Source organism: Sarcophilus harrisii, chromosome 5 (assembly GCF_902635505.1).
Source record: "Sarcophilus harrisii chromosome 5, mSarHar1.11, whole genome shotgun sequence".
Lineage (NCBI taxonomy): Eukaryota > Metazoa > Chordata > Mammalia > Dasyuromorphia > Dasyuridae > Sarcophilus > Sarcophilus harrisii.
In genome coordinates, this window is record NC_045430.1 from 177572127 (window position 1) to 177594079 (window position 21953).

Sequence of the window (21953 nt, forward strand, 5' to 3'; positions counted from 1 at the left end):
AACCTAATAGAGGGAGGTTACTGATATTCTAATGACATTAAGGAATGTCTATAAAACCTTCATCTCAACCATTAAGAGGGCACGGTTATAACCTAAGGCAGAATTACAAAATAGGACAATTGGAGGAACTAGTCACTCCATTAAAAGGGAACTTTGGCATAACACATCCACTCAGTTTCCAGTTTCTAGACACTGCAAAAAGGACTGCCACAAACATTTTGGCACATACAGGTCCCTTTCCCTTTTTTAGTATCTCTTTGGGGTATAAGCCCAGTAGCAGCACTGCTGGATCAAAGGGTATGCACAGTTTGATAACTTTTTGAGCATAGTTCCAAATTGTTCTCCAGAATGGTTGGTTCCATTCACAACTCCACCAACAATGCATCAGTATCCCAGTTTTCCCACATCCCCTCCAACATTCATCATTATCTTTTCCTGTCATCCTAGCCAGTCTGAGAGGTGTGTAATGGTATCTCAGAGTTGTCTTAATTTGCATTTTTCTAATTAATCTGATTTGGAGCATCTTTTCATAATCCCATTATATTCTTAAAAATTGAGGATACCTCAATTAGTTTTTGGTTTTGTGGGTTATGCGGTATTAAATATTAAAACATCTGAGTATTATTACGAAAATAATTTTGAATTCTCAGACTCCAAAAGATTGTTAGGGACCACACTTTAAGAACCACTGCTTAAACCATAAGATCATTATTTTCTCCCTTTCTGATTTCACTATAAGATGAAAATAATAGAGACTCTATCTACTGTACAGGGGTGTTGGGAGGATAAATGAGAAAATGGATGGGACAGTGTAGGCAGTAAAATACCTTATGTAAAGTCGTAGTATTAAAACAGAAATTAATTCAAATACCCCCTAAGAGAATTAATATATTAAACCTTTATCAATGTGGGAGATGAGGAAAGGGAAGGACAGCTATATAATATAGATAATTTTCTAAATGGATAAACTCAATGAGATTAAGGCCCTTTGGAATGGGGCATTGGAAGGATCACTCTGGGGAGTGGGAAAGTAGAGAAGTAAACAGAAATTTGGGATCCTGAATGGAGAGGGCAGTTTTGAGCAGGGAGCTGTGGGTCCTGAAGGTCTGAATGAGGAGAGATACTGAAAAGGGCTTGGTAGGTTGGGTCCTAGTTCATTTTTAGGATTTAAACTTTTTTTTGGCCAAGAGACTTTAACCCTACTTCACATCCCTCACTGATAAGTGGCACCAGTAAAGTGCTTTGAACTGTGGGAGGCACTCAAATATCTAATGAATTGAATTGCTCCTTAGATAAGGGTTTTTGTCTTTTCAAGGAAGAGGAGGAGCTCAGACTCTAGGATTCCCTTGTTCTAGCCTCTGCTTTTCCAAGACACCCATTTCCTGCCCATTTCCAAATTGACCCAATTAGATTAGTGTTTTTAAATCTCCTTTGGGAAGTTTTTGAATCATTTAATATTTCTATGATGTTGGCCCATTTTAGGCCAGAAGGGTTGTATTTTTAGAGTGATAATCAAATAAAATAAGACATGGCTTGTTTCTAATCCCTTTTCTCTCTCCTCCCTCTTCCCTCCCCCTTTCCTCTCCCCCCTTCCTCCTTTCTCTCTCCTCTTCCCCTTCCCCCTTTTCCTCTCTCCCTCTCTCCTCCTTCCCCTCCTCCTCTCCCTCCCTTTCTCCCTGTTCATTTCCCCCTCTCCGTTTTTCCCTCCCCCCTTTGTCTCTCTGTTTCTGTTTCTCCTTTCATCTTCCCCCTCACCCCCCTTTTGATGATGTGATTTTGTAGTTACTCCTCAGGAAGGGGAAATAGTTATTTGGGTTTGTGTTGTGACTTTTTTTTCTTTCTTTCTTTTTCTTCTTTTTTTTTTGCTAATAGTTTTGATCAAAGTTCTTTTTTATTTTTTCTAAATTACATGTCAGTAATTTTTTTCAATTTTAAAAATTAATATTTATTAAACATCTATTAGTGCAAGGTCCTAAGGATGCAAAAAAAAATTTTTTAAGTGGTCCACAGCTGCATTCCTTATTTGTTTGTTTTTGTTTTTTAATAGTTTTTTATTGTTCCAAGTACAGACATTCACCTTTGCAAAACTTTTTGTTCCAAATTTTTCTCCCTCCTTCCTCCCTCCCCTAAGCAGCAAGGAATTAGATTAGACATGTACAATTCTTCTAAACATATTACCATATTATTGGTCATGATGTACAAGAAAGATCAGATCAAAAAGTAAAAGAAAAAAAAAACATGAGAAAAATAAAGCAAACAAAAGAAGTGAAAATATTATGCTCTGATTCACAGTCTTTCTAGTTCTCTTTCTGGATAGACATGGCTCTCTCCATCACAAGTCTGTTGGAATTGCCTTGAATCACCTCATTGTTGAAAAGAGCCAAGTCCATCATTGTTGATCATCACATAATTCTGTTGCTGTGTACAATGTTCTCTTGGTTCTACTCACTTTATGCAATAAAAAAATTTGAAAATATGTTTTTAAATCTTCAAGTTCCAATATTCTCACTTCTTTCTTTCCTTCTCCCCTACTTGAGTAAGCCAGCAATTTGAAATAGATTACATTGGCATTCATGCAAAACATTTCCATATTAATTATATTTCAAAAGAAAATACAGTAAAAAAAAAAACCCTCAAGAATAATTAAGAAAGTTTTAAAGGTATGCTTTAATTTGCATTCTGACTCCATCGGTTTTTTCTCTAAAGGTAGATAGTATTTTTCATCACCCTTGTCTTGCATTGTATGACTGAGGATGTCATTCACAGTTGATCATCATATAATATTGCTATTACCATGTATGATTTTTTCCTGGTACTGCTCCCTTCATTTTGCACCACTTCATGTAAGTCTCCCCAAGTTTTTCTGAAAGCATTGTTATTTATTATCCTGTGATATTTTAAGAAATCTAAAATCTCTGGTGAGGTATCTGCCCTCCTCAATCTGAAAACATTTATCTGCAATGGAGTTTTTGAAAGTTAGAAAGTCCTTTACTAGCAGAGAATTCTTAAAAGCCTTATAAGTATCAGCAGGAAAGTAATTTTTGGCATCCCCAAATTTCTGTAACTTCTTGTGGGCTTACATGTTAAGGATAACTCCCTTGGGACCTCAGGTTCTGCCTGAACACAACCTTTAGAGCCCCCATTGGTCTGTACCAAGCCTTTCTTACAATACCATATCCAAGGAATCAGACCTATATATTTTTAAATTTTATTTTATTTTTATTTAAAAAAAAATTTCAATAGTATTTTATTTTTTCAAAGATATAGAAAGATAAGTTTTCAACATTCATTTTTGTAAGACTTTGTGTTCCAAATTTTTTTTCCCCTCTCCCTTACCTCCCTCCTTCCCAAGATGGCAAGTAATCTGATATAGGTTAAATATGTTCAATTTTTTTTTTAACATTTTCATATTTGTCATGTTGTGCAAAAAGAATCAGACCAAAAGGGAAGAAAACATAAAAAATAAAAAACAAACACACCCTCAGGCCCCACACACACAAAAGAGAGAAAATATTATATTTCAGTTCATGTTCAGTTTCTATAGTTCTCTCTCGGGGTGATTGGCATTTTCCATCCTAAGTTTATGGAAGTTGTCTTGGATCACTATTACTGAGAAAAGCTAATTGTCATATTGATCATCACATAGTCTTGTTGCTACTGTGTATAATATTCTCTTCATTCTACTCCCTTCACTCAGCATCAGTTCATGTTAATCTTTTCAGGCTTTTCTGAAATCAGCTAAGATAGACTATGTTTTTGAATAAGGCATTTGAGATTACTTTTGAGGATAGATCCAATTTTCTGATCACATCACTTCTCCCTACAATTTCTCTTTTGTAAGAAACAATACTCTCTTTGATCCCAAATAGAGAAACATGATTTTTGAACTTTTCTAATAATGCTACGTCTGCATTTGAACTAAGGAAGAAATATTTTCCAAATATTGGAAAGTGTCATATGCCGTAGAGGGTAAATTTTGATAGTACTAGTAAGTGGAGGATATAGAAAGGCTAATTTCTTCTTGCTGTGGAGAAAACTGCCTAATAAGTATATATTGAAAAGTGAATGGATTTCCTTGGGAAGCTTTTAGACAAAGATCTGATGATCACTTAAAGTAGGACATTGTAGAAAAGATTTTTGTTCTGGTACAGGTTGTACTAAGTGCTTCTGATGTCCTTTCCACCTTTGAATTATTTCCTACAAGGTCAATCCATTTCTTTGTGATTGGCTCTAGTTGTTGGGAAGTTCCTTTTTAATGTGGTATCCAAATCTATCTCCCAGTAACTTATATCCTTTTTAAGACTACATAAAGATAATCTCTCTTCCACATCACAGATGTCTTAGAGGATTTAAAAGATTTGTCATGTCCTTCTTAAGTCTTTGATTCTCTAGGACAAATATTCTTAGATCATTCCACAGATCCTTTTTTGGCATGGTTTTGAGTTCCCTTACCACCCTGGTCACTCTCCTCTGGATATGTTCCCATTTGTTCCTCCCAAAATGTGGGAGGATCTAAAACAAGCTGTAGTATTACATGTGAAATACTGAAAACCCCAGGACTCTCATTTCCCATGTTCTAGATGTTCTGGTGCCTCAAATTACATTTATTCTTTTAGTTCATTTGATTTTAGGCTGCATCAGCATAAACACGTTTGCAGTCTGTTTGAGGATGGTAGGATGGCCACTCCTCATGTTGTTTTATACTAGGTTGTCATTGTAGGTACCTGGAAAGTTGTGCCTTTGGGGAAAGCCTGCAGACTTGAGAAACAACCGACAGGAGGGGATGGCAAAAGGCTGTGTATGCTAGAGCCATCAGAATTACACATTTCACATCTATGATGTAATTTTATCTATACAAGGTAGATCACAGGAGAAGCAGCGTGCCCTAGTGGCTAGAGAGCTTGTCTTGGAATTAGGAAGACCCAAGTTTCAAGTCCTATCTCTGATGCTAACTTTGTGACCCTGGAGAGATCACTTAGCCACTCAGGATTCTCTAGACTCTGAATTTCAGTTCCTGTTCCGCATTAATACAGAGTATTTCCTACACCAGTTAAATCTCAGTTCTAACCAAGACAAGAAACAACAAGCAACTTTAGAGCTGTAAAGGACCTTTGAAACTAGACCCACACCTTCATTTTTACCAGTGAGAGTAATAGCCCATAAGATGACAGGAAAAAATAATGATGATTGTTGGAGGGGATGCGGGAAAACTGGGACATTGATGCATTGTTGGTGGAGTTGTGAACGAATCCAACCATTTTGGAGAGTAGTTTGGAACTATGCTCAAAAAGTTATCAAACTGTGCATACCCTTTGATCCAGCAGTGTTACTACTGGGATTATATCCCAAAGAGATTATAAAGAAGGGAAAGGGACCTGTATGTGCACGAATGTTTGTGGCAGCCCTTTTTGTAGGGGCTAGAAACTGGAAACTGAATGGATGTCCATCAGTTGGAGAATGGCTGAATAAATTGTGGTATATGAAAATTATGGAATATTACTGTTCTGTAAGAAATGACCAACAGGATGATTTCAGAAAGGCCTGGAGAGACTTACACGAACTGATGCTGAGTGAAATGAGCAGGACCAGGAGATCATTATATACTTCAACAACAATACTAGATGATGACCAGTTCTGATGGACCAGGCCATCCTCAGCAACAAGATCAACCAAATCATTTCTAATGGAGCAGTAATGAACTGAACTAGCTATGCCCAGAAAAATAACTCTGGGAGATGACTAAAAACCATTACATTAAATTCCCAATCCCTATATTTATGCACACATGCATTTTTGATTTCCTTCACAAGCTAATTGTACAATAATTCAGAGCCTGATTCTTTTTGTACAGCAAAATAATGTTTTGGTCATGTATACTTATTGTGTATCTAAGTTATATTTTAATATATTTAACATCTACTGGTCATCCTGCCATCTAGGGAGGGGTGGGGGTAAGAGGTGAAAAATTGGAACAAGAGGTTTGGCAATTGTTAATGCTGTAAAGTTACCCATGTATATATCCTGTAAATAAAAGGCTATTAAAAAAATGAAAAAAAAAAATTGGACAGCAAGGAGGAAAAAAAAAAAAAAGAGAGAGTAATAGCCCAGAAAGAGTGGAGGGGATCTTCTTAAGGTGTCAGAGGTTCTCCGATTTTGAATTCAGTCCTCTTGTCCTCAAGTCATTAGATGCCATTGTACATGTGAAGAAGCGGAAGCATGGGGTAGTTTAAGCCAAACCTCAGAGCTCTGAAAATGCAAACAGTTGAAATCTGTGCCCCTCGTTTTCAGCCCTTAGCTATTTCAGTTTCTGACCCATGCATGCTATACTGTGTTCTCTGCTGGCCTCTATCAACTCCATCTTCCACCTGTCTCAGGGATGTATCCTGTTACTCTACTTGAACTGCCAGATTGGTCCTGGGTATAAGAACCAAATCCCTCCTTTATCCCCTTGTCCCCACTCAAAGCTTCTGCTTCAGAGAGGGCGCAGAGAGAGAATCTTGGCTTCCTCAGAAGGCTCACACTCACAAGCTGCTGGCTTTTGAAAGAGATGCTGTAAGAGGCCCAGGAGAACATTTATCCTCCCTCAGCCTTTCACCCTGGGAAGTGCTATCTGGCTGCAGCCTCCCATCCCAGTCTGCACATTATTCTCTTTCACAAAGTTTGTTCCAGACACACTACTTACTGTTCCCCAAACTTAGCATCTTCTCCCACCTCCATGTCTTTGTACGTGTTGTCTCCTGTACCTGGAATGAGCTCCATTTTCATCTCTACCTCTTAGAATCACTAGATTCTTTCAAACTAGGCTTATTTACCGTCTCCTATGGGAAGCCTTTCCTGACCCTCTTGATTACTTAGTGTTCGCTTCTTCTTCAAGTTATCCAGTACATATGGCTCTGTTTAGAAGTTGTGTTCTCCCAATAGAATGTAGCCTCCTTAAGGTCAAGAACTTTTTTCATTCTCTCTGTATCCTCAGTGCCTTGCACATAGAAGGTTCTCGATAAAAACTTATTGGATTGGATTACTTGGGTTTGGGAAGTATCTCCATAGATCAGTCTATACAACTTAAAGAAAAAATAAACAAGCAATCTATTATACCTCTGTAGTTTCTAGCCCTTTTCACCCATTTAGGAGAGACTGGCCCTGGAATTTGTCCTTTTGGGTCCCACAGGATGGGGCAAATGGCCATGGCTTGTTGCTGGAAATGCAGAAGGCAGTGGGATCTTGGTGGGAGAAGTATCTTTGATCTTTGACTCATCTATTGGTATGCTTCCTTAATGCTGGTCCTCCTCATCTCTTCTCTAATATCTTATTTAAGATGTTACCATCAATATTCAATAGGGAGATTGGTCTATAATTTTCTTTCTCTGTTTTCAACCTACCTGGTTTAGGTATCAGTACCATGTCTGTGTCATAAAAGGAATTTGGTAGGACTCCTTCACTCCCCTATTTTTTCCAAATAGTTTATAAAGCATTGGGGCTAATTGTTCTTTAAATGTTTGGTAGAATTCACATGTAAATCCTCATCTCTTCTCTTTCTAGCATCTCAGTCCTGGATTATCCCTCCTGTACCATCCACGATTTGCCAGACCTTACTGCTGAAAGCCTGGTAAGAAAAAGGGGATTTTTTAAAGCTTTGAAACAGATGGAGAAACAGTTTGAAGAAGGTAGTATTTGTTCTTCATTCCTTCTGTGTCCAAGTGATTGCTCAGGTATGCTGGAAGAAGCTTGGAGAATAGGAGAATAGGAATAGGACACAATATTTATGTAGTGTGATAAGATTTGCAAAATACTCAACATATTTAATTTCCTTTGTTCCCCACAACAATTCTATAGTGTTAGTATAATTATGTTGTTGTTGAATCACTTTGTCCAACTCTTCATGACCCCATTTGGGATTTTCTTAGCAAAGATATGGGAGTGGTTTGCCATTTCCTTCCCCAGCTCATTTTACAGATGGGGAACTGAGGTCAACAGGATTAAGTGATTTCCTAGGGTCAATAATTAGTAATTGTCTGTGGGTGGATTTGAACTCATGAAAAGGAGTCTTCCTGCTTGCACGTCCAGTGTTCTATCCACTATACCAACTTGCTGTCCCTAGGTATAATTACTATCTATTCCTATTTTACATAGTTGCAAAGTGAAAAGATTTAACCAGCAAGTTTCTAAAATTTTCTGACTACAAGTCTAATGCCATGCTCTCTCAGAGAAGAGCAACATAAATAACTGATGAGGCAAAGAAATTGATTTTGGTGAATGAGAGGAAAAGCATTAGAAAGTTGAATATATCATTTGACAGGGAGAGATATAAGAGAGGGGCAAAGATTAATAAATACTGTACAAATAATAAATACAAGGCTATTATGGTATAATGGAGAAAGACTTATCAAGAGGCCAGGATCACAATGCCTCTTGTATTCCAGTCCTAGCGCTACCATTTATTAGCTCCTCGTCTTTGGCCAGAACATTTACTCGCTCTATCCCAGTTTTTCCATCTATAAAAAGGAAGATTATGATACCTTTGGTACATTCCACTTCCTCCTTTCCAGGATCTATGGAAATGAATACATATGGAGGGCTATATGGATGTGTATGTATAAATGAATATGAAGGTTCTATATAAATATGTCAGTTATAAGAGCACAGTATTTGTCATCATCATCATTATTATTATACTTTTTGATTACTTCCAAAAGTTCTGTAGCTTCATCATTGGTGGGTATTTTTTCTTTTAAAAATTTTTTTATCTAAAGTTCTATTTCTTATTTCCTTTCCCTCCCCACCCCGCTTATTTAGTAAATAATCAGATACAGGTTATACATATGCAGTTATATAAAATATTTCCATATTAGTCATTTTGGATAAGAAGACCCAAATAAAAAGGAAAAAAATGAAAGAAAGTGAAAAATAAGAGGCCTCAGTCTGTATTCAGTTAATATCAGTTCTTTCCCTGTAGGCAGATAATAAGCTATTTTTGTTAGTCTTTTGGGATTATCTTGGACTATATTACTGAGAATAACTAAGTCATTTACAATTCTTCAACAATATTGCTATTACTATGTGTGACATTCTCCTGGTTCTATTCACTTCACTATGTAACAGGTATGTTAAGTCTTTCCATGGTTTTCTGAAATCATTCTGTTTTTTCATCTCTTATAGCACAATAATATTCCATTGCAATCACATACTACAGTTTGTTTAGTCAGTCCCCAATTGATGGGCATCCGGTTGAGTTCTGTTTCTTAGACAACACAAAAAAGAGCTGCAATAAATGTTTTTATATAAATAGATCCTTTCCTTTCCCCTTTTTTGGATGTTTTTGGGATATTGTTGGACCAAAGGGTATATACAATTTTATAGCCCTTTGGGCGTAGTTCCAAAATGCTCTCCAAAATAGTTGGATCAGTTCATAACTCCACCAACAGTGCATTCGTGTCCCAGTTGTCCCAATTTTCCTACATTCTCTCCAACATCTAACATTTTCCATTTTTGTCATATTAGCCACTCTGATAGGGGTGAAGTGATATCTCAGCGATGTTTTAATGTACATTTCTCAACAGAGATTTAGAGCATTTTTCACATGACTATATATAGCTTTGATTTCTTTGTCTGAAAACTGCCTGTTCATATTCTTTGATCACTTATCAATTGAGGAATAACTTATATTTTTATAAATTTGACTCAGTTCTTTATTTTTTGAGAAATGAGGCCTTTATCAGAGATACTTGTTACAAAATTTTCAGCTTTTCTTACTATTTTGGTTGCATTGTTTGGTTTGTGCAAAACCTTAATTTTATATAATCACAATTATCTATTTTACATTTTATATCTTCTTTGGTCTTAAATTATTCCCTTATCTATAAATCTGACAGATAAAAGTATTCCATGCTTTGTTAACTTGATTATGGTATCACCCTTTATGTGTAAATCATGTACCCATTTTAATCTTATGTATACGGTATGAGATATTCATCTATACTTAGTTTTTGTCATACTGTTTTCCAGTTTTTCTAGCAGTTTTTCTCACATAATGAATTTTTGTTTCAAAAACTTAGATTTTTGGGTTTATCATATACTAGATTATTTTGGTCATTTAATATACTGTAACCTGTACCTTAATCTATTCCATGGATTCACCACTATTTCTTAGCCAGTACCAGATTGTTTTGATAATTACCACTTTTATAATACAATTTGAGATCTGCTATGGCCAGTACTGGTGGATATTTCTTCCAATCAAGACCATTGCCCCTTATGCCTTAGGAAATGGTATTATAAAATGCCAAAAAGTTTGTCACTTCAGTGACAAATCTCTGCACTTAATTCGGCAGAATGAATAAATACCAAAGAGAGGGGAGGATGAATCATGGAGCTGAATTTGTGCCAGCATTTTGACTGAACAGCAAGATAATTTTTCCTGGCCAATAGTGTTAAACTGCTATTTCTGGAGGATATGCATAAGCCTTTTTCCTTCTAATGTTTTGTGTAAATTATGTGTGCTCTACAGAAAACATTTTGCCCTAATCCCTCCTGAGGAAAATTAGTCAAATCTATTGAAAAAATGACCTGGAAAGGTATTATTCATACAAATGAACCTGGATTCCCAGTATAGGTAATCCATGATTTTAATTCAATCCAATCCAACAAACATTTATTTATTATATACCTACTATGCACTTAGGTATTAGGAATACAGAGACATAACAAAGCGGCCCAACCCTCAAGGCATCTCTATTCTACCTGGGTTACATGGGAACTGAAATTAAATAGGTAATTCAATTCAATAAATATATATTAAGCACCTATTTGTGCCTACATATTCTGTGCTAGGTGTGGGTGGAGGAAACATAATAGCACAGGAGAGCTCTTGGTACTAGAGATACAAAGACAAACATGAATCAAAAGCATTGATTTTAAACATGTTAAATATCATAAAGTACAGAATTTAGAATTTTGCCAGACTCAAACTCCTGGACCCATTATTTGTAGATTCTGTTTCTTTCCTTCCTGTTCTCTTTCCTTGTTTGAAAAAGTGAAATACTATTTTTCCTTCTCCAGACCTGTGTTACCTCTCCCTCATTTTTGAGTTTTTATAGATCACTGACAAATGTTCATAAATTACACTGATCATTCCTTAAGATGTAAGCCTCTAGGCCTGGACCCTTGAATTCCAGAACAGCAGTAGCTTTCTTATTGTTTTCTTACTTACCTTGGGGACTCTCTCTCTCTCTCTATTGGCCTTTTTTATTCAGTCCTTTCTGGTTCAAGGATCATTTTGATAAGCAGGGAAAATAAGAGCAAAATAAAAATTAAACAGCTGTCTTCTATCCATCAGGTATTCTATTGTCCTATCTATTCACTGAATACACTATCTATCTATCACTGAAAACAGTGATTTTCATTCTTCTCTAATTCTTCTATGTTCCCTCATAGAGTTAAAAAGAGTACAATTTGTTATTGTTAAGTCATGTCCAATTCTTTGTGACTCCATTTGGTTTGTTGGGGGTTTTTTTGTGCCAAAGATCCTGGAGTGGTTTGCCATTTTTTTCTCTAACTGATTTTATATATAAGGAAACTGAGGCGAACAGGATTAAATGACTTGCCCAGGATCATCTAGCTGGTTAATGTTTGAGGAAGATGCATCTTCCTAACACCAGGCCCAGTGTTCTGCCTACTGTACCATTTAATTGCCTTTACAATTTTTTTTTTAAAAAGCAATCTTTTGGGGTTTTTTTGGATTTCCCCTCACTTTATAAGGAGGCAAAATTACTTTTCTGAAATCACAAAACTTCAGGAAAAAAAAAAAAGCCGAACTGAATTTGTACCTAGATGTACTGACTAGTAGTCCCCTGCTCCTTCTACATTTTGCAACAACATCTTTTTTATAGAAAAGGTCCCTTAGGTCCTCCCCAATGTGTATGTGTTCTTTTGTGCAGAGACATAGATTCTTTAATAAATCTATGATCTTATTGACTTCTCACTGAAAACCATCCCTACTTTCTTGATTATGTGTATGTGTGTGTGCTGAGACAATTGGGGTTAAGTGACTTGTCCAGGGTCACACCGACAGGAAGTGTTAAGTGTCTAAGGTCAGTTTTGACCTCGGGTCCTCCTGACTTCAGGGCTGGTACTCTACTTACTGCACCCTCCAGATGCTCCCCAATATCTTCTTTCCTATGAAATATAAGCTCCATGAAGGTAAGACTTTTGTTTTTGTCTTTGTAACCTAATATCTGACAGTATCCTAATGGATCCTCAATGAATCCTTGTCGGTTGGTTAGTTGGTTCTTGTCCCAACTAGTTCTTACTTTGTTTTCCTGCTGGTCTGAACCGCTCTTAATTGGTAACGTGTTACAGCCTGCTCCTGTCTGCCACTGGCCAAAAGAAAGCTTCAATTAGTTCAGAGAGGAACCTTCTCTTAATGTAAATAAATACAGAACAAAGAAATAATATTTTACAACTACATTGGAACATGGGCCAGATTCTGTCATTTCCTTCCTTCTGTAATAGCCCATAGCATCTCACTTCTGAAGTAGAGAGAACTTGTATTCCTGGAGTCCAAATGAATTTTATTGTAAAAACAATGTTACATGTGGTTGAGTTGCCATTATTAAGACAATATTTCATATGCATTAGTTTAAATAAGCCTGTGGGGGCCAGTTTGGGAATCTAACCATAGGAAATATGTATCCTGAGTATCAACTGACAGACTTCTTGTTTGTTCTTTGTTTTATTTGTGCCTAATTTGGATTTGAGTGAGGTAAAGCTATACAAAGTTGTCATCCTCATTCTGTTTTTACTGAGTCATGAAAATCCAATGGCAGGACAAAAGTCAAGATGACTGCTGATGGGGCAGCTAGATGGCACAGTGGATAGAGCACCAGCCCTGGAATCAAGAGGACCTGGATTTAAATCTGACTTCAGACACTTAACACTAGCTGTTTGACTCTGGGCAAGTCATTTAACTCTCCAATTGCCTTCCTGGGGAGAGGGGGGTAAGAGTGGGGGGTAGGCTGAAGGGCTAAAGATGAGCTAGAATACAGTAGATAATCTCCAAGTGATTCATAACACCCGTTTCAGCCGCCTTCATGACCATTGGAGCAAGTTGTTTACATCCTTCTGTTCCAGTAGGGAAAATGTTCACTTGCCTGGGATAGACAGCCTTCCAACTCAGTGGCAGGTTTGAGACTGCACTGTTACCTAGTTTAGCCCATGTTCTAAGAATTAGGTGGTTTACTGGGTATATCTGCTGCTCCTGAACAGCTTCTTGGAGCCACAAGCGAGAGCTGGGTAAGTCCAGTGGACACCAAGAGTGAATGAGCAGCCCTGAAAACGGCTCAGCAAGCCTCCATGCCAAATGTGGGAGTCCTCCCAAACACCTCATCCACCAGATTAGCTTTTAGAATGTAGACCAATTGGTAAATTGGAGACAGGATATAGTTCTTTCAGGTCTCAATCGATGTAACTCCCTGAGAGGCAAATTTGGAGTAAACTTAATATGGGAGATTGTTTTATTTTCTAAGGCTTTGAGGGTAGCTGAACCAGCAAACATATCTATGGATTGGTGCTAGAATTTTACACAAGATTTCCAGGCTTCCTATGAAACAACAGTGTCATCTGGTGGTCAGGATTGGTGACTATAGCTTTTTACTTTTTACTTCCCATTCTGATTCACCAAGAACTGGACAGTAATAAAAGTCACAAAGTTGAAGGTCATTTATTTGCTGGTGGCTTTGCATGATAGCAAATTATTGGATTATTTGTGATGATACTTAGATTCTGAACATAATGGATTTTTGTTGTTGCTCTCCTGAGACTGAGAACATAAAAAAAAGATGATTTAAAATAGCAATAGCAACTAGTCTTGGGATGAATGATGGAAGGAAACAAGTATTTATTATGCATTTCTTTAAGCCTTTAGAACTCTAGTTTTCCTACTCTATTACTGTGCCAGGGTCACTAAATGGCTTGTGGATTTTAGCTGTCATGTAGATTTGAATCAGGGCAATTAGGTGGCGCAGTAGCTAGAATGCCAAGCCTAGGTCAGAAAGACCTGCGTTCAGATTCTATCTGAGACATGTATTTATTAGCTGTGTGACCCTGGGAAAGTCACTTAACCCTGTTTGCCTGAGTTCTTCCTCTGTAAAATGAGCTGGAGAAGGAAATGGCAAACTGCTCTGGTATCTTTGCCAAGAAAACTCCAAGTGGGGTCACAGAGAGTGAGACACAGCTGAAAATGACTAAACGGCAGCAACAACAAAGTTTTGAATCAACTTAGAATTTATTAGAAAACTAGTTTCACTGCAAGTCAATTTGCTCTAGATCTCAATTTTAAATATAAAAATGAGTCATAGCTCCCATTTTAATCATAACTTTGTTTCCTTTTTTTTCTGATAAGCTCAATAAGAACCTATTCTTCCCCTGAATGGTAGTTCAAAGAAGATAGAGGGAGTAATGGAATGAAGGGGGAATTTTCCTGCAGAAAAAGATAAAGTCATAAAGTATTCAAGCTGGGAGGAGTCTTAGAGATCATGTATTACAGTCACTAACTAGCTACATAACTCTGGTCAAGTGATTTAACTTTTGGGGGTCTAAATTTCTTAATTCTAAATTAAAGCTTAGACATGATAATTTCTTCCAGATGTAAGAACCCTTCTAGATGTAACAACCTATGGATCTAAGATAAGTTATATCAACATTTGCCTAACAAACACTACATAAAGTGCCATGAAAAGCTATCAAAGGAAGATTTCACTAAGCCATCTGCTTGGAAGATTCAAAATTGATTAAATTTAACATGTACATTTAGTTATCTCAAAGAGCTCCCAGCTGATCGGACCTGTAGCTAGAAGAATCCCATCTTTAGAAAAGGGAACTTCTTTTTAGTGTAACTCTTGTGCCCTACTCTCTTGACAAGAAGGTCCTGGCTATATTCTGGTGATATCTTACTTAGTTTGTCGCCTCCACTTCTGAGAATGTTAGTACTTGATATTTTACAAACTATAGTAACCAACTCCTCTTATAAACACATAGGTGCACAAGGCTCAAAACGGGAACAAGATTGTTCAGAAGTTAGTGGAAATAGATTGAACTCACATCCAAACTCATGGAAAGTTTCCCCTTATATAATGGACCCCCTCCAATTATGCTTCACTGGCCATCTTTTTTTACCAGTGGCCTTCTTTTCCCCGCTTTTTTGTTCTGAAACTAAAATCAAGTGAATTCTAAATTTGTTTCTGGAAAGGTTGTATTAATCTATTCCATATAGCTCCTCTTGCCAACTTTCCGGTTCTAGGTTAAATGACTTATACAAGATCACCCAAGCAATAAGTGTCAGAAACAAGATTTAAATCTTATTTCTCGATATCTAGAACAATTTTCCACTATATCCAGGTGCTTCCCTATTTCCTTTATACTAATTTTGACTCCATCTGCTACACCAAATTGCCTCTCAAGCCTAGGTAGTGAAGAGTTAGATAACTCTGTTCAAGAAGTGAAGGGGAAAGGTGAAATAGTAACTAGATGGAATAGAAAGCAGAAAGTTGGGAGAGATTGTAGTTGGAAAGAGAGAGTGGGGAAAAAGAAAGCCTAAAATCTTTTGAATTTAATTCTTCATTCTAAAGCTGGGCAGCTAGGTGGCACAGTGGATAGAATACCAAGCATGGAGTCAAGAATATTTCTGACTTCAAATGCAGCTTCAGACACTTACTAGCTGTGTGACTCGGAAAATCACAACCCTGTTTGCCTCAGTTTCTACATCTATAAAATGAGCTGGAAGAAGAAATGGCAAATCACTTCTGTATCTTAAGGAAATTCTCAAAAGGGTCACAAAGAGTTGGACGTGATTGAAACTACTGAACAATAGACTTAATGCTAGTAATCAATACATGTAGCTTTTTTCATCTAAATAATAAAGTAGATCTTAATGCCGACACAGACTTACTTATTTTGGCTAAGGAGTGAGCTGTGTGTTCCATCATAAGGTTTGAGTTCTAAAATTCTGTGTACACGTAGTACCAATCATTCTTATTCTCTCTGGCCAAAATAAATGGCCGTCTTCTTCCTTTAATCAATATGTCAAACATATTAAGCACATGAAGCAAAATAAAAACAACCCCAGAAACCTCTTTCAAGGAGCTCAAATTATATTAAGGGAAACAATAAATTATAAACAAATACAAGGTATATGCCAAGCTCGTACAAAGTAATTTGGGAGCAAGTGATAGGGGGATCAGCAGCTAGTGAGCTTCTGGGGGTCAGGAAAAGCCTAGTGTTAGAGGGGACACTTGAAGTGAGCTTTCAAGGAAGCTAGCTAAGAAATGGAGGTGAGGAAGGATTGCATTCCAGCCTGGGGAACAGCCTGTGGAAGTGGGAAAAGAACTTTGTGTATGGGGATTAGACTAAAACCAGAAGGGCTTTAAATGCCAAATAGGAATTTGCATTTAAGTCTAGAGTCTCTAAAGAACTTTTGTAACTGGGAAGGGAGGAGATTTTGGCTTTTGGAATATTGTTTCAATAAATGTTGGAGAATGGATTAGAAAGGGGAAAGACCAGAGGCAGAAAAACCAAGCAAGAAGCAACTGGGCCAGAATTAGGGCAGTGGTCATGTGAACAGAATGGGGGCAGGCAAGGAGCAAGAGTGCTGCAATAGAGAGAGTGCTGGATCTGCAGATGAGAAAACCAGAGTTTAAATTTGATCTCAGAAGCTTCCTAGCTGTGACACCCTGGCCAGATCCCTTAATATCTGCCTCAGTTCCCTCATCTGTAAAATGGGTTTCTTGTGAGGTCAAATGAGATCATAATTATGAAGTGTTTAGCATGGTGATTGGCACATAGTAAGTATTATACAAATATTAGCTGTTGATGTGAAAAAGAACTGACAGTAAGTACTTAGCAACTGACTGGAAAGGTGTGGAGGAAGAGAGAGGGTAGAATCAGTTCAGTCCCAGAATGGCTTAGGACAATACATGTAGAGGTAGAAATATAAAAGTCTTCTAAATTTATAAAGAAATAAGAGCTGGAAGGCATAAGATAAGGGGGGTGGTATAGAAAAGTGGGTGGATGAGAATGGGGTAAAGAGGGAGGGGAAAAATGGAGTAGTGGTAGCTTAAGTAACAGCAATACTAGGTAGCAGGTAGAAGTAAAACAGAGTCAGCAGAGATAGAAAGTAAACGATATATACACTCAAACATAATAATGATCAGGAATAGAACTGATTAGAATCATTGCTCTCAGACAAAGTTAAAATTAAAATAGATTTAGTCAAAAGAGGAAAAAATAGAGAAACTACATTATATATCAGTCATGTAGATCAGTTTTGTTTTAGATTATTTAAAATAACTAGATAGTATAAGGTTGGAATATTGCTGTCACATAGGAAATGATGAGGTGATAGATTTAGAAAAGTATAGAAAGAGTTGACTTAATGAACAGTGAAGTTTTCTACCTTCAGAGAAATAGGAAAAGAAGCATAGTATGGCCATAACATAGATGTAAATGAGTGTTTATGTCTATATATGTGTATGATTAAAGATATGTATGTGTATATGTGTATGTGTATATAAATATGTGTACACAATTATAGCCTTATTGGGGAAGATAGAGGGGATGAAAGGGGGAAAAAAAGAATAAAGTAAAAAAATACATAGCAGAAAACAAAAGAAAACCTATAAAGAAGCAAAGATGGACAGCTCTGATCACAATATATGGCATTTATTATATAGGTTTTCTTGAAATGGAAATTTAATGAATCATATTTTGAATCCTTTCATATATTCTGTGTATGACAATGTTTTCTTTTTCTATTCAAGTTTTAAATAATTTTTTAAGAATAGTTCATTCCCAGTTGGGAGCCTGAATGGTTGGAAGTGGTTGTGCCCTTGACAAAAATAGGAATATAAAGAAGAGAAGTAGGGTTTTGGGGGAAATCTGATGAATTCCGTTTTGGACTCATTGAGTTTGAAATGCCTGTAGGCTCACGTGAGCACAACATGGCTGTCTTACAGAATTAGGGACAGTAAGTGGAAGGAGGTTCTAGTAGCTTTCCTCATATCTTAGAAATGGCCCTGGACAATCAGGAAGCAACAATTAATGTATTTCGTCTCTAGAAGACAACATATTTAAAATAAATTATTCTTTTTCTAAAATTCTCTAATCATCTAGATGATGTCAAATTCAAATAGGAACATATATCTACCAGCTGGCTGCCTATTGACTTAGAAAACCATAAATGATCATTATCTTTATTTAAAAATTTTATTTTGTTAAACATTTCTCCATTAGATTTTAGTTGGGAGTTTTACCGGGCTTTGGACCCTTAGGTCACAATTTTGACACCTAATTTAAACAACCTCTAAACCATTTGGAAATCTCTAAATTTTTGATTTTTTAGAAAAAAAAATGTTCTCCGGAAAGGAATGTGTATCTTTTTCTGCATGGCTCTGGAGAAATGAAGGGGCATGTTATATTGGGCTGGGCCCTGCTCCCAGGGCTCCGGTTTGGTCAATGATTGTCAGGTTGACATTTCAGAGCTGATATTTCTATAGGTCATGTGATACACATGGAATATGTTCTTGCAGAGACTCACTCACCTAAATATATATTATTCATTGGTACTCTGACCTGTCTACTAAAAGGGAGACAGACAAAAGAAGAGATAAGGTGATTTGCATTAAAGAGGAAGGGGGAAAAATTCAATTTGATATTTTTAGCCAGTTTGAAAAAGTTCACAAAGAATTAAGGGGCCATGGGAGAGAACATTAGTCTTTGGCCTGCATGAGAGAAATGCCTCCTGGGACCTTTGATGGAAGGCCTGCTATGGCAGTTGCAAAAGAGACAAAACACATTTGCGTCTAAGGTCTCCAGAAAAGGCTATTCACAGGCTTATATTATTTTTAAATCCTAGGCAGTTTACTGTGAAGCAAAATGAAGAGGGTTAGTCTACACTAAGGCTCTAGAGAAAATATTTTGGGAAGGAAAAGCACAGAGTAGTCTGTGCCTGATAAGGCCATCTTCAGGAGGAGAAAATTTGGGGCTCCTTTTCCGGAGTCCCCTGGGGCCAGCCTTTAGGCAGAGCCAGCCAGCCTTCTTTCAAACATTCATTGTTAGACTAGCTGGAAAAGGATGGAATAAATTATAGATTACAGAACATTAGAGCTGGAATGGGACCTTACAGGTCATGTCATCCGACCCCTTCATTTTACAAAAGAACTTGAGGTCCAGCTATTGTGTGGCAGAACTGAGACCAGATTCCAGTCTCTTAATTTCAGGTCTATTGCAGTTCATCCACGATGGGAAAATTGCTGGGTTTAGAAAGCCAGCCCTGTGTGAGAGTCCCAATTTTTTCACCTTGTGATCACTGGCAAATTATTTAATGTCTCTCTACCTTATTTTTCTCTTCTTCAAAATAAGAATAATACTTGTCCTACCAGCTTCATGGGATTGTGAGAAAAGGGCTTTGTAAATCCCAAAGAGACATATAAATATGAATTTTATTGTTCATTATTAACAACAGATTTATTAATAATGAGTATTATTATTTTGTCTTTGCATTCTGACCATTTACTATATTACTTCCATGTAGTAGGTGTTTAATACATATTTGTCAAACTAAATTTATTATTATTGTAGATGTTGGATAATAAGGGAGGTATAAGGGTTTTTTTCTCTTTTTTGAAACTTTAGTGATAACTTGTGTTTTTTATTCCAGTCATTTCCAGACCTTACCCCCTCATCCTCTCTTATAACAATACCACCACTCAAAAAAAGGTCAAAAACAAAACCATACTGTGACCCCCATAAAGAGAGTGAGAGAATTCCAAACCCATAATCCCTAGCTCTCTACTGAGAGTAGGGAAGTTCCATCATCTTTTCTCTGAGATCAAAATTATCTGTTATAATTAATCTTGAGCTCAGTTGCCTTTTTATGTGGTTTTTATTTCCATTGTTATAATCATTGGGAATTTTTTTCTCTGACTTACACTTTTACTCATCTCCCCATGTTTCTCTGAATTCATCATACTCATCATTTTTTTCAACCCATTAAAATTCCACTATAATACTCTTATCCATAACTGATTAATTTATTCCCTAATTGTTATTTGTTATATAAATTGCCTAGTTTAGTTTGTTTCCAGTGAGTTTGTTTGTTTGTTTGTTTTGGGAGGAAAAGAATTTTCTTTAAAGCATCTAGTATATGCCAGACACAGTGCTAAGTATTTTTATTATCTGATTTGATCCTCAACAATAATTCTGTGAGGTAGGTACTATTATTATCATTCCCATCTTACAATTGAGGCAGAAAGTAAGTGACTTGCCCAGAAAGACATAACTAGTATCTGAGGCTGGATTGGAATGAGAGTATTTCTGATTTTAGACTCAGTGCTCTATCCATATGCTACCTCCCTGACTTTTTGCTATCATAAAAAGTATTACTGTGAATTTTCTGGCACATATGAAACCTTTGAATTGGCTTGAACTTAAGATGCTCAGTAGTGAGATCTCTGGGTCAAAGACATGGATGTTCTAGTGACTGTCCTGAGAGGGCTCTCCTAATAGTTTTGATTGAGACCATGAAATGTGTTGAGGGATAACCCCTTTGAGGACTTGGACTCACCTTAAAAAAAACAACTAGTAAAATGCCTCCTCCACTGATTACAAAAAGTAACACAATTATAATTTAATAACAGCAAAATAACTGAAATAGTACTTTGAGGTTTAGAAAGTACCTACATGATTGATGATCTCCTTTGATCTTTTACCTAATCTATACAATTATCAAACAAATTAACATATGCAAAGGGTCTTGCAAACCTTAAATCACAATATAAGTGTCTATATTATTACTATTATTACAACTTGACTTGTTTGGGCAGATAATGTCAGACTGGTCTTTGCCATGGAATACAAGTTTCCATGGGTAGGAGTCAAACCCTGCTCTCAGAGACACTAAGATTGGTTTGCCTGGGTCAGTTTAAAAGCAGATACTGCCAGCTTATCACAGGGCAGGTAAACTTGCCCTAAGCTCCAGTGTGCCACTCTTTATGCCTTACACCTGAGGAAATCCTAATGCCCACAAGGATCTTAGCTATTCATGATTCACTAGATACCAGGGTATACTGGTACATATTTCCCAGTTTTTCCTTTCTTTTTCCTTTCTTAAGAACTTTAGAGTATCAGAGTAGATAGAGAGTTGGGCTTGCAATCAAAAGACTTCAGTTCAAATCTTTTCTCTGATGTTTACTTCCTATATTGCCCTAGTCAAATAATGTCTCTCAGCTTCAATTCCTTTATCTGTAATGTGCGGGTGTTAAATTTGATGGTCTCTGAGATACGTTCCAACTTGATATCTATTGAGTCTATGATTACTAAGTTAACCTGGCAGGTCTGCCAATGTTTTATGATTATGAGTTTTTGGAATAAGTGCTGGATTTGGGGGACAGAGGACTTGATTCAAATATTGGCTGTACTATTCATTACCTCCATGACTTTGGGCCAGTCATGTCATCTCTGAGCCTCATTTGTAAAGTGAGAGGGTTGGACCTGTTGATCTCTAAGGTACCTTCAAGCTTTAAATCCCATAATCTATGATGTTGGCCCATCCCATAAAAGCCATTAATCGGAATGAGATAATGGAGGGAAAGCACTTTATGACCTGAAAAATCCTACATAAATGTAAGAGATCATTCTGGTAATGATGATTAATATACCTCTGCAGTTCTAAAATCACATAAGCCATATTTCATTCTGTCACTATAAAATGTTACTAAGAGTGGATACCTATGTCTAATCCGAAATCCACCAGTTATTATTGGTTGGATGCTCACAGACAGACATGAAGCCTAGAAGGGAAAGGAGCCATCTGGTGAGAATGGACCATCTGCCATTTTTTCCTCCTCTGTCTCCTGCTTGGGAACGGGGCAGTCTACCAGAGTGTGGGTAGATGAGATGAGGTGCTG

At 36.9% G+C, this 21953-nt stretch overlaps 1 protein-coding gene across 3 annotated transcripts in view; it reads left to right on the top strand.

Annotated features, from left to right (window-relative positions):
• STRIP2 (striatin interacting protein 2) overlaps nucleotides 1-21953 on the top strand; it is a 72544-nt gene that overhangs the window by 41982 nt on the left and 8609 nt on the right. For all 3 annotated transcript variants that reach the window (XM_031939043.1, XM_031939045.1, XM_031939046.1), the window contains exon 18: nucleotides 7540-7606. In XM_031939043.1, the coding sequence (XP_031794903.1) occupies nucleotides 7540-7606 (67 nt within the window). The remainder of the gene's footprint in view (nucleotides 1-7539; nucleotides 7607-21953) is intronic.